Source organism: Colius striatus, chromosome 5 (assembly GCF_028858725.1).
Source record: "Colius striatus isolate bColStr4 chromosome 5, bColStr4.1.hap1, whole genome shotgun sequence".
Classification (NCBI taxonomy): domain Eukaryota; kingdom Metazoa; phylum Chordata; class Aves; order Coliiformes; family Coliidae; genus Colius; species Colius striatus.
This window is the reverse complement of record NC_084763.1, coordinates 29,064,272-29,078,321: the sequence shown is the minus strand read 5'-3', so window position 1 is coordinate 29,078,321 and position 14,050 is coordinate 29,064,272. Positions and strand designations below refer to the sequence as shown.

Sequence of the window (14,050 nt, the reverse complement as noted above, 5' to 3'; positions counted from 1 at the left end):
AGATAATAAAAATCAGGAACTCAGTTGCAATGTCTTATAGGTATCTTAAAATCACAGAATGGTAGGATTTGAAACAGACCGCAAAAAACTCCTTAATAGCTTTGACCAAGAATTGTGAGAGGTTTTCCTATTTTTCTATCATAATACATTTAAAAAGCTAATTTTGTAGAAAATTCTTTACCCTGCACTTTTCTTTTCCTTCTTCACCTAAGGAATCTGATCATTAGTGTATCCTTTTCAACATGCCACAGGAAAACCTATACAGCAAGCACAATAAAAAGAAATAAACCAACGAATCATTCAACAATAACTGAAATAGAAGAAAAAGTTACTAAGGAATCTTGACTGCAAAGAGTTGAAACGTCACCAAGAGAGTTAAAGTCTTGGCAACTGATAAGATAAATAATTTTTTTTTTCAGGATAAATTACATTTTTCAAAGAGAGTTTCTGGGATGACACTGATTACATTGACCAAAAAATTGTCACTTCTGAAGAAGCAAAAACGTTACATTTTGAATTTTTATAGGTATTAAAAGTCTCACTTTATTCTCAATTAACAATGTAGTCTGGAATTTTATGCCTCTGTTACTGTATGGAATTCTACAAAACTGACATTAAGTGATCACCGTTTTTCATAGCGTTATCATGGCTGTGTGCAAATTTATTTTCAGTTACCTCATGTAATCTCCCATGTGACAAGAAGCTTTTAAGATTACCAATATCACTGAAGAATGCTTCTCTTTCTACTCCTCTACTCTACATCATTTTTTTGAATCTCAGATTCCCAGAATACGTATGACTCCAAAGAAAAGGAGATGAAGGTCAGTCTATGCTTAAAATGCTTCTTAAAAAAATAAATAAATCAACAATTACTGTTATAAGAGCACTGTTTCTTCTCAAGCACTCACTGATATGTACATTACACTAATTTAACGTTATTTCATAGAGAGTGAGTCTCTAAATCTCAAGAAAAACAGTAATTGAAGGACTGGTTTCTGAATAGCAGCTATGGGTATGCTTTGTAAAGTAACAGACAATTTCAGGTGTCTTGATTTTTTTTATTAGACATATAGAACAATGCTCAGTTAAAAATACGGTCTGCTCAGGTCTCTGATCTTCTAAGTATGGTTACTACGGGTTATGGAGGTACCTTAAAACATGATTCCACACAGACAGCAGAATGGTTACTAACACCTTGTATGCAGGAGAGAAAGAGGCTGAACTCCATATGAATTGCCAGGTTAGTAGGTTGATCCTACTAACAGATCAGCCTTAAAAGATCTATCATGGCTAACTGAAAGCATAGGATCACCTCTATGAACTCCAGTGTCTCTGCTGAGAACAGAAACCTCTCTTTCCCCAGTCCAGAGGAAATGTACCCTGTTCTACTACACGTTCAATAGGACTGATCATGGTTGTATACAACAATGTTGCTTTCTACTTTCTTAAAATTTATGATGTCACAAAATTTGCCACAATTTATCTGTTTAACAGTGAAAAGCTGTATTGCTGGGCACTGAGGAATAATGCACGTAAGACTAATTGGAATCAGAAGAAAGAACATACAGGAAACCATAAGCCAGCAATTTGACACACTGTCAGTGATTTTCACTAGCCTCTTACTTCTTACAAGTTAAAAAGCATTCATATAGCTATTGGATCCCACACACCAATTCGGCTTTTCCTCTTGCCCTGTGGTAAGCAGAAGTTAGTATTCCCTAAATTATGCATTTCAGGCTGCATTGCCCCAAAGTATGAATGTGATTATAAGCAAGGAAAGTCATCCGTGGGAACTCATCCCTTGTTTCTCCACCTTACAGAGCAGAACTGATGCATGAGGTGGGCAGGAGAAATAGGGAACCAGTGAGAGAAAAAAAATTTAACAAAAAAGAAATACCATACTGTAAGTATTCAACTTCTTTTACTGCAGTTAAACTATGCAATTTTATAATTTGCTCTTTTCTTTACTATGATACACAGAAATGTAAGATGAAGAAAAATCCAAATATACATATTGTGAAGATTTATGCATTTATGTGTATGTTCTGTGTCAACATACATAGAACTTTACATGGTATAGACATCACAACTCAGTATATCCTGATAATGAGAACACATAGAACATGGTTTCTCAGTGAAAAATAGGACATATACAAGTAAAGCAATTTTGCATCCTTTATTGTAGTAGATCTGTAGTTGAGTGAAACATCTTAAATAGAAACTGGCCTTGCTCTGAATGAAAACCTATTGTGGGCACTGCAGAGATAGGTACCTTTGTTGTTTCCAGTAGAAGTTGTCTCATGTAAATGGATATTCTGTTGTTAAAGGGTTTCAGTTTGTTTTTTCTTTTAATAGCTTAAATGGCCCTCTAAAAATTACAGAATAGTGTGGAATGCTATATTTTATAGTTCAGTTGTATTCACTCTCTGTAAGTAAGACCCTGATCTGCCTTCACTGTGGCTGAGGTTTTGCCTGCAATTTAAGATGCAGCTGATCTACACAATGCAATAGATACCAGAATCGAGATCCAAATACTGCATATAATCATCCCGTGCTTGAGAGGGATTGGTTTAGGGGTCTGTTAGACAAACTGGATACCCACAAATCAATTTTCCTGGTGGGATGCACCCACAAGTGCTAAGGGAGCTAACTGGGTTGGACTAGATGATCTCTAAAGGTGCCTTTCAACCTCTACCATTCTATGATTGTGTAAGAAAGGAAAATTTTCAGAGGTTTTAACTATGCTTTGTAATGTTTTAACTCACATCACATTAAGATATTTGATGAGAATAAATAATCTAGTCAGAAAAACTGACAGCTTTCAACTCAAGATCTGCCCTAACACTGAACTACAATAGAAGAGTTCTAACTACCTCAGATGCTTTACTAGCTGTTGTAAATGCAACCACCAGTTCTACTGGATCACACATAGAAAGAAGGAAGAAAATCTATCACTTCACTTTCTTTCTCCTCATAAGGCATAAAAAAGTTTTATTAATAGTCTGTTGACAAAGCAGTTGCATTGTGGATGGGTCAGGGCAAGAAGGCATAGTATAACTTCTTTTATTTCTCCTTGCCACATAAATGGCAGTAAGACATAATCTAGTGTTTGGAATTAATCTTCACCCATAATTTCCTTTTAAATACCACATTCTCTTTTGTTTTTTTCCTTCTTTTAAATTTGTACAATATATTTCAACTAAGCTACTGTTTTAATTATCCTGAAAAACAGAGTTTTGGGGGGGGGGGGGGGGGAAGGGGAAAGTAAAAAAACAGTCATTTTAGCAAATTTCCATGAAATAAGTTTTTCATTTACTAAAGAGAAAATTTCAGAGATAACAAAACCAGAATTCTGTTGAAATTTAATTTTCAATTAATTACTTCTAAAGTTGCCTGATCTCCAAATGGTGACAAAAAATGCAAAGTATGATCACCTTTAATCTACTGACAGTAATAGCCTCAGGTTATTTTTGTTTGTAGATAGGTCTTCTTAATTGAATATTTATTTTTAAACAATTTATTTTGACCCCATATCTGAAAAATTAGATGTTGAAAAAGTAGTAAATGTTACAGGGCATTAATTTACACATAATGCTATGCTATGCCAACAATTGCACACGTTACTTGCATATTGATGAAAAATACATGATTAGCTGTGAAAAGGAATGCTAAAGGATCCTCAGCAAAAGTTCAAGTCTTGAAGATTTTTTTACTTTGACTGTCCATAATCTGACTTTTGCCAAAATACTGGGGGAGTAGAAGCAGAGACCACATAGAGAGATTAAACAAGTTAGAAAACATGAATTGCATGAAAATGCATAAGTTTCGGATGTTTAACATGTATTTCCAATGTTTGTATGGCAGAAATTAAAATTAAAGTTGGAATTCCTCATGGAGATTTCTTTTGTGCATCAGGGTAAAGTTTGGTTTAAATTCAAGACCTGTCTGGGCATGTTCCTATGCGACCTGATCTAGGTGAACCTGCTTCTGCAGGGAGGTTGGACTAGATGATCTCTAAAGGATCCCCTACCATTCTGTGATGCTATGATTCTATTTAAGCATTTCATTTAATACATTTTTCAAGTAATTCATTTTGAAAGTTCTGGTAACCAAATAAAATTATTTCTTAGATATAGCAGCATCCAAATTCCCATCTAGCATTTTTTCAACATTTTGTTTCTCCATATAGTTTCATAAACAGCACCTAGATGCCACCAAGCAGGTGAAGCTATTGTAACTGCAACCATCATCATAACACTATACTGCAGCAGAATAAATTATTCTTCATAAAAAAAACCCCAAAATCCCCCATAATTTAATTAATAATTAAATACTCTACATAATATCCTCTTCCCTGTCTTTTCTTACTCAGTCTATATAAACCTACAGTAATTTGAATATGTTTATAGATATGAACCAGAACCTAGCAAAAACTAGGCTGTTCTAGAGTCTCATTATTGCCTGCAATTTCTAGATAATATCACTTGTAGATAAATAAAATATACTTACCCTGTGTCTGATCAGGTTACAAACACCTACAGAATTGTTTACAAGCACCACATAGTCCTTTATTACCCAACTGTTATAATAAGATGAAAATCAAAAACAATATAGCAACAACACAGTACTCATTTGATGGGTTCAGAAGTTTCTTATATATTAAACAGAATTTCAACATGAAATGCTGTTCTCTTATGTTGTCAGAGAACAAATACCCATTAGCCAAACACCTCTCTCCTGCTATTTCTTTCGTAGCATTAAGACATGTAGTAATCAAATGAAAGCAGAGTAATAAAATTAAAATTATAATAATTTAAAAGCACAGAAAAATACTTTTCCGTTGATGTCAAATGCATCTTAGTACTTAAATAATAAGAAATTATCACTGATGACTAACAGAATAAATAGTTGTAACTCCCAATTCTGCATATATATTGCACCATTGCATGTATACTTGAGCCAAAATGCATCCATCTTAAATATTCACTAATGGCAATATAAAAATCAAGAAATACACTAAAAGTTTCCTTTCTAAAGGAATATATTTCTGTGGTTGTTTCATCAAGGTTATTTCACACCAGGATAAGAACATAGCATCTTTCATACTTTGTAACTCAGTACTATAATGGGTATCATTTATACTGTTTTCATTCTGTTTGATGAGCTGAAATATTTCCAGAGTAGTCTGTCACTCTTCAAATAAAATATTTTAAAAATAAACCAGACACCAGTGTGATCATTCACTTTGGATTTTTTCATTTGTTTCCCTTTACAAGTAGTGAAGCTTTCAGTAGCATATTCTTTAAATTAGAAGGGCCAGTCTTGTTCAACATCTTCATCAACAACCTGGAAGAGCGGACAGAGTGTACCTTCAGCAAGTTGGCTGATGACACCAAGCTAGGAGGAAGTACTGGCTGATTCTCCAGAAGGCTGTGCTGCCATTCAGCGGGATCTCGATTGAATTGCGGGATCTTGCGGGATCTCGGCTTGAGAATTGAGCAGAGAGGAACCTCATGAGGTTCAACAAGGACAAGTGCAGAGTCCTGCATCTGGGAAGGAACAACTCCATGCACCAGTACAGGTTGGGAGTTGAACTGCTGGAGAGCAGCTCTGCAGAGAGAGACCTGGGAGTCCTGATTGATAATAAACTAACCATGAGCCAGCAACGTGTCTTTGTGGCCAAAAAGGCCAATGGCATTCTGGGACGCATCAAGAAGAGTGTGGCCAGCAGGTCAAGGGAGGTTCTGCTCCCATTCTATGCTGCCCTGGTAAGACCTCATCTAGAGTCCTGTGCCCAGTTCTGGGCTCCTCAGCTTGAGAGCGACAGAGAACTTCTTGGGGGAGTCCAGCACAGGGCCACCAAGACAATCAAGGGACTGGAGCATCTTTCATATGAGGAAAGGCTGCGGGAACTGGGGCTATTTAGTCTAGAAAAGAGGAGACTGAGAGGAGATCTTATTAACATTTATAAATATCTAAATGGTGGGTGTCAGGAGGTTGAGGCATCCCTTTTTTCTACAGTAGCTAGCAACAGGACAAGGGGTAATGGGATGAAGTTGGAACACAAAAAGTTCTACTTAAATATAAGAAAAAGCTATTTTACTGTGAGAGTGAGGGAGCCCTGGCACAGGCTGCCCAGAGGGGTTATGGAGTCTCTTTCCTTGGAGGTCTTCAAGACCCTCCTGGACATGCTCCTATGTGACCTGGTCAAGGTGAACCTGCTTCTGCAGGGAGGTTGGACTAGATGATCTCTAAAGGTCTCTTCCAACCCTTACCATTCTATGATTCTATGAATTGTTCCTGAGGCCTGAATATCAAAACAGCTTAAAATTCTCCATCAACTTCTATCTAAATACTGGTGGTGCTATCTTAGTAAACCAAAAACTAAAATACCTTTTAAATACTTTGGAAAAAGTATCTAGTGCACAAGAGAACTGCAAAATATTCCTTGTGTTAGCCACTTAAACTATGAGAATTAAACAGGTAACATAAATGAAAGCAGTTTAAGGCTCATAAAGCTTAACCATAAGCTGTGGTGCAACTCAAAAAAAGTATAGGCAGGGGGGTTGAACTAGATGATCTCTAAAGTTCCCTTCCAACCCCTACCATTCTATGATTCTATAGGTTAAAAAAGGAATAAAAATGGGATCTTAGATTGAGAAAGAACATATCAAATCAGGAGAGATAGCATACACTGAGAAGACAGAAATATCAGTAAAGATCATTAAAAAAAATGTTCAAAACTAAACACTTTCACATCAGAAATTTACTATCTGAAACATTTTACACCTTGGTGCCTTCAACACTTTCCTAAAAAGTAGGCTTGCAACCAGACCACCAGCATCTGTCTCGCAGGCTTCCCAACTGTTTAGGTATCCAGGAAGCTATTTCCCTAGAAAATCTGCCCAGAGCCAGAAAAACAAGAGTGTCCAGTGTCTGAAAGGTAGAATTTTCTGCTAGTGATACTCACAAGTTGCTATATTTTTTTTTTTCTTTTTGGAGCTAGAAAGATACAACTCCTTTCTTAGTCATCAGTTTCTTACATGTGAAGGACAGACTTCTCCCACATAATAAATGTGCTATAATTCTCCATATCCTACCATCCCTCCTGTACATTAGTTACAATTTGAGTTTGCTCTGTCCCATCATTTAGTCAAAAGCAGTCAAAAGCAATTGCAGTGGTTTCTGCAATACCTTTTTATAGAAAATTAAATCTATCTGTAGCAGAAATACTTCACTTAATATCAGACAGGGTCTATACAATAAATTAGTATATTCTGTCAAATAGAAACATATAGTTGAGGGAAACAGCACAAAAATACTTTTTACAATCAATATTTCTTTGTGCTTGAAATTTTAACTAGTTTTCCTTTATAGCAGTAGGCCTAAAACATTGCCTTTCCTTACAAGCTTTGTCTTGTTCTGAGACCACCATGGCCACAGAAATACTATAACAATATTCCAGTAATATATTTCTCTTCTTCATGACCAAACTACAACAATGCTTTGCAATCATCTTGTAATCAACTTACATATACAGCTAGTTATCTAACAGTGCCACTAATCTCAGGGTACATCACACTATACTCTGCACTAGTGTATTTCATTCCATTTCTTACAGTCCATAATGTCATACAGCGTGTCCAGTATAACATTCAGATTTTTCCTTTGTAGCAACAATTCTCAAATTTTATTTAGTAAGTTGATTCTATCAGTATTCATCTACGTCTTTTGATGAGGTTTTTAGCAAAAATAGTAATGAGATCAGTCTCAAGACTGGTCTTAGATACACTGCTTTAGCCTGAGCACCTTCTCTTTCACAACCCATTACAGTCACTCCTAGCTTACTAAAAAATAATGTTGGTCACCTGGAGAACAGGGAGTACTGCTCTTAGTAAAACACCTCCAAAAGCTCAACTGGCTTTTGATATCAGAAAGTGAGGGGTTCCTAAAACACTAATTCTTTTAGTCGCTTGGCTTTTTCTTTGTTCTCATGTTCTGTGTGTCTCTACACAGAACAGCAGAGAGCAGAGGCTTTTCAGAAGAATAACTATTGCATTTAAAAAAAAAAAAAAAGTTAATTTGATACAACCTTCTTCCCTAGTTTTTTTTTTAATTGAATTCTTATACCTGGTTTTACACTACTGAAGCTTCTCAGGAGTAGTCTTGGGTTGATGACCAGCTCTTTTACCATTTCTCTTGCAATTACTGTAAGATCACAATTGCTTTAAGTACACTATAAGCATTATTCAGGTTATGAAATCTGCAATTTTAAGCCTACTACATGTGGTTACAGAGAAAGTATTTAATTTTTTTTTCTGAGATGGGTTACTGGCATTTCAGAATAACACAAACCATTATGCAATCTCATTAGTGATCAGAAATTTCTGTGACAAGTATGGAACAAGTTAATTACTTGTTCTTATTTTTCATATTCCTTTCAATTACTCTTAGCAAAGTTACGTACTGTGAATGACAGAAATGAAATTCACCTGTTGAAAAAGACTGTCGGCAGAAAATGAGTGCATTTTGCTCTCAGCTTCAAATATTTGTCTATTATCTGCCAGAAAAGCCACATGCAATATTTATTAGTGACATCTCAATGGAAGCTTAAAAATAAAAGATACTGCTCCTATAAAAAACAAATGAAAAAAAAATCTAATTAAGATTACTTACTTGATTAAGTATATCTTGTTTCTGTAATGCATGCAAGGAAAGAAAGAACATATATACATTACTGCAGTGTCATAACACTCAGGCTCTAATTTTATAACAGAATGATTTTTGTTGAAAGGTTAGTGATGTAGATTAACAGGTTTAAGATATTAGAATATTCTATTTTCTAGCATTAGCACATACATGAAGAAAATGGTTCAAAAGTCAGCATTTTAGTCTTCATTAGAGAGTGCAAGCAATTTATTTTTAAGCGTGCAATGACAGACAACCAACGAAAACAAAAGAAAGTAATTACAATGTTTGTCTTTCACCCCTGTGTACTTAAACAACAAACAAAGCATTAAAAATTGTTGCCAAGAATAGTTGCTAACAAAACTTTGGTATCCTCTACCAAATACAACAACAACAAAGTACTATCTACAATATGTGGTAGTACATGGAAGTAAAAAGTTGCACAATGACTGATTTTAGATGGATCAGTCAATTTTTGTCATTTACAGATAATAATTAATTAATTCAAACAGTACATCCGATCCATGAAGTCCTCATCTCACCAGATACAGTCAATTCGCAAATCATTCGGTAAAGAGTTTATCCACATAGCAGGTTGAATGTGTGTCACAAATATAGACACATCTGTGCAAAGGCAACTGTCTGACCTGGCATTTTCACTCAACTGCAGAGGAAGTTTCAGCCGCTTTGCTTCTATTTCAGCACCTTACAGCATAGAACATGAGCTTATAAACCCTACTAGATCCAAAGTAGCTTCACTGCTATTTGTGTTTTCCATGTGTTCCTCTCCCTGAAGTCTAAGTGCTAAGCAACATAGCTGAAATGCTGTCAGTTAGCCTGCATGCAATATTGATCTGGTAACAGCAAATGGTTTGATGTCTGATGAAGACACCAAACCCATCACAGGGTGTCTGACTCTCACTCCTTCCTCCCCTTCCATCCTCCCCCATCCTGCTTGCTGATTTGGGTGCTATGCTGTTACATAATCCCTGGATGTTTCACCATATTGGTAGGATTCTGCAAATGAATTTATGTGAAACGAACAACTCTGAGAACACCATACACAGGCAGAGACTTGTCTCAGGACCAATTGTGTTTATTAATTCCAGTTTTGCATAAATTCTGCCAATCCACCTGGCTTCAGAGTAGTTGTCCCAGGTGCTCATACTTTTTTGCCATCTCTTTTTGCCATAACCTGCGTGTGCCCCAAAATTGGAGGAATGACTTTGTTAAAACTTGAAATATTGATTTGTTTATATACAAACACTGATAATTTGGTAATGTGTTACCTACATGGCGTTATTTAAATATGCATCAAATACACAATTACTTTGTACTTCAAAAAGTTACACTTTGCATAACTGAAAACATTGTATGATTGAAAATAATTGAAGAATTTCAAGAAATAGTGCAAATAAAAAATTATTAAAGTCTATCTAATGCAATGTTTTTAAACTTTTATTTCTTACAAATATTCCTGATTTTGCTTTCCAAAAGTTTCAAATACTCCTCAAAAGCTGATTATTTACAAATATGCTTGTATTTCAAATGCTGAGATTTGCTACAACATTTGTAAATGCTTCTCCACACCATTTTTAGCCATTGAAAAAAGAAGTATAATTACCCCTTCAGGATTATATTTTGCTAACACACCATTGCCATGGAATTCTTCTAGGACATCCTTAATTTTCTTGGTAGAATCTGGATGAAGAATACAGAGAGAGAAAATGAAAATACATTAAACTGACTTACATAATATGAATTGCAATTAAAGAAATAACAACCAAAATGCTAACAGCTTTTCTCAAAGCTTTCTCAATTACATCAGTAATTTTTTCTAGCTGTATGAGAGTTTTGGGAACAAAAAAAATGAGAATATACTATATTCTCTCAGCCAATACTGTAAAAAAAAAATCAGTAAGTAAACACAAAACAGAAACAAACACTCTTTGACTCAATCTATTGTTAAATAGCCCATTACTGAAGGAGTTGTTTGCAAGGACTATTTCAAGTTACTTGAAACATGAGTTGTCCATGGAAAACCATTATTGTCCTCTGGTACAGCTACCAGTGAGTAGAGGAACTGTCAGAGTCGTCAGACAATGTCAAGAAAAAGGAGAAACTAAGAAAAAAGTCTTTTCAGAAAAAAAATACTGCTATTGAAACTTCCAATTTTTCCAGATCTCTAAGATATTTTAATGACCATACACTAGAGTATCTTTACAGTAGCTTTGTCTAAAAGAATTGTGAAAAATACCCTCAGTTCGGAAGCACATATGAGTCTAATATTTCCAATTTATTTTCAATTGGCTACATGCAGTTATTTCAATAAGTAGTCAACACCTAACATGCAAATTCAGATTCTCTCAGAATACCCCATGCATGTAATCTTTTCCACCTTAAATACAACAAAAAAAATTAAACTCAAGTACTTCTTTAAAATGCAGTATGCTCAAACATGCATAATAGCCACAACAGTGAAGAGTAAAACATGAATTATTAACGTGTAGCAGAGGCATTACAGAAGAAAACAGGTAAACTTAGCAGCTTCACATCACATTTATGTCTACAAGAAAAAAATTCCCAAAACTAGAAAAAAAGTGCACCAAGAACAGCACTGTCACACAAGTAATTAAACACGTAAAATTATAAACACTAAGACTTACCCTTACAGATTTTTTAATTATGTCTACAAAATATAGCATTACAGTATTTCTTTAAAAAGTTAAAGTTCAGCACCTTAAACCTGACTCTAAAAAGTGCCATTTAGTAACTTATGTGACCTGAAGGGAAAAAATGTAGCAGCAAAGGATTTGAAAAATAGCCTTGTAATAGTTCATGACAGATATAAACAGAACGCATCAGTAAAATTTAGTTTTAAAAGCTCCTGGAGGAGGTATTTCCCCCTCAAACCCATACTCAGTTCAGAATGTAATAAGAATGGCTCATCTCAATGTTTATTTTCACTACCTGGATGTATTTCAATGTTACTGTCAAGCGACACTAAGTGACAGAGTTTAGCTGGTCTCATGGGCAGTCACAGCAAATATTAACTTGATAAAGTAATCTATATTCTTACTGCTGTGCCATTTGAAATAACTACAGGAAATATAGGAACTAATTACAACTTCATACCAAAAAAAGGCAAAAAAATTACAAAATAATTTTATTAATAACTGTGATCAGAAGCTGATGGGTTAGATTTTACTGGTTAGGACAAGTACACAAATTGATGACCATCAAAAATTCCTTTCTTATCTGGTCTCTACTATTTCAATGTTTTCCAGTAGCCATATACACAGTTGTGTACAACAATCCTATACTTAACCTTTGTATTATCCTACGATATCAGTAACTATGAAAGCGGTAGTGTGAGACGGACAGATGTATGACAGAGGTGACTGAATCTCACACTAAAAAGGATTTTTCCGAACTTTGGAAGAAAGAGGTTAAACACATATCAAATAGAAAGACAGCAAAGTCTCCTCAAACAACTTTTATTATCCGAAACAAATAAAAAATAAGATAAAAATGGCCCAATTTCTAGCAGTTTTCAAAGAGAGTCTTGAGGTTTTCTCCCACTAATGACCATGCTTCTTCCATTTCATATTCCACCAGATATATTCTAGTCATCTTTAAACAAGTATTATGACTAAGCAACTGAAATTAAACCAAAAAATACTTTTATGTTACTTATTAAGACTAAATTAAATCTTTGGTTTTAATTTTGTTCCTACTCTTCTTAGTCAAGAATCATTAAGACAGAAAATATTTTCTATTCCAGCAACAACATAAGTATTCACCAGCTCACGCATGAGGTAGAAACAGTAACATCCCAAGAAGTACAGTTAATTCTATGTTTGAAAGAACTGTCATAAAAAAAATGGTCTGTGGATGGAAATTAAGTTTTGATTGTCCCAGTAAAACTCTCCAAGAGATTTCCATATTCTGTACAGAAGTTGTATTTATTATGAGTTCCATAACATAAAATTTCACAGGTAAGGCAGAATCATTTTTTACGATCTTTTGTTCACACTTATTCTATCACTTTTTCAGTTCATAAGACAGTATCCAAACTAACATCAATAGAGATCTCTTAAAATGCTCAAAATAACACAATGAGATTTTATGCCAAATCCTAACTGACAATTTTCTGCATTTCTATTCCTCAGAAGTGCTGACATTCCTCAGAACAATAAATCCTCCCTCTTCAGCCTGCAATAGGCAAACTCATTTAGGGGCACGTTCCATTTTAAATTAGTTGGACTAAATAAATATGAAAAATAGGATAATTTTCAAGTTTCACTGTTATTTGGGTATCACATTAAAAAAAAGAAATAGAAAACATACAAGTATTGTCTTGGAAAGCCCTATGACAACAAAAATAAGGAACTCCAATAAAATGTTCACAATTCTACTTAAAAAAAAAAAAGAATCAGAGCATGCTTTCCATCAAAAAAAGACAAAAACTTCCAGAAAATATACACAGAACTAACTAGGAAGCTTCCTTAACTTTTTTTTGCAAAGTTGTCTAACTAGGAAATAATAATGCTATAAGTGCAATTACAGGTTTTTTTAGCTTGGTCCAAATAATTTACATACTCACTGGAAAATGGTGCTATAATACAAGCATCAAAACAGAACCTCTATTCCAATGTTACCTACAACTACAAATGTTCTGTGTAACTTAGCAACTTGCCACTTCATGATCAGTCTCAAAGAATTCATAAGCATCAGTCATGTTAAAATACAAATATGGTCTTAAACTCCATTGGATTTCTCTTACTGGCTTTTTAAATCAAGGATGAATTCCTCCTCTGTCTAAGTCTCTCTATTCCACAGTCTCCTCAAGAGAGTCAGTTTCTAAATATCTGCAGATACAGCTCATAGCCTGTCACTGCAGTTCTTAAATCACATCTTGTCTCCAAATCTATGGCAGGCACAGTACAAATGTCACATAGCTTTAGATATGAATTTGCTAAATGAAATAGCTCTTCTTTTGTTTTCACAATTTTATTATGTTTATTACCTGCTAGCCCATTGCTTTGGGCATTCACTTAAAATACAGAAGATCGGCGATTCTCTCCTCTCCCTGAATGAATTTCAACTTTTATTCAACCTGTTTTCTGTTGTAATGTGGATAGAACACAGCAGTGTTCATTTAGCCAATGGGACAGAAGGTAAAAAGGGGAAATCATGGCCCAGAAATCAGAGCTTTCCTTGGATGAGGCAAGATGTGGTTTCCCACCTCATGCTCCAGTGAGTTTGGGGCAGAACAAACAGTATAGGCTATGACTAGTACAGGGGAGAAAAGCAGTTGGATTCCACAGTGCTGCAGAAATTTTTAAATAAAGACTCCAAA

The 14,050-nt window shown here is 34.8% G+C and overlaps 1 protein-coding gene across 1 annotated transcript in view; it reads right to left on the bottom strand.

The window, feature by feature from the left end:
- Window positions 1–14,050, bottom strand: part of DGKB (diacylglycerol kinase beta) — a 324,193-nt gene that overhangs the window by 287,662 nt on the left and 22,481 nt on the right. Inside the window, exons 2-3 of the mRNA XM_061996392.1 lie at window positions 10,313–10,389; window positions 8,677–8,697 (exon numbers count right to left, since the gene is read on the bottom strand). Of these exons, the coding sequence (XP_061852376.1) occupies window positions 8,677–8,697; window positions 10,313–10,389 (98 nt within the window). The remainder of the gene's footprint in view (window positions 1–8,676; window positions 8,698–10,312; window positions 10,390–14,050) is intronic.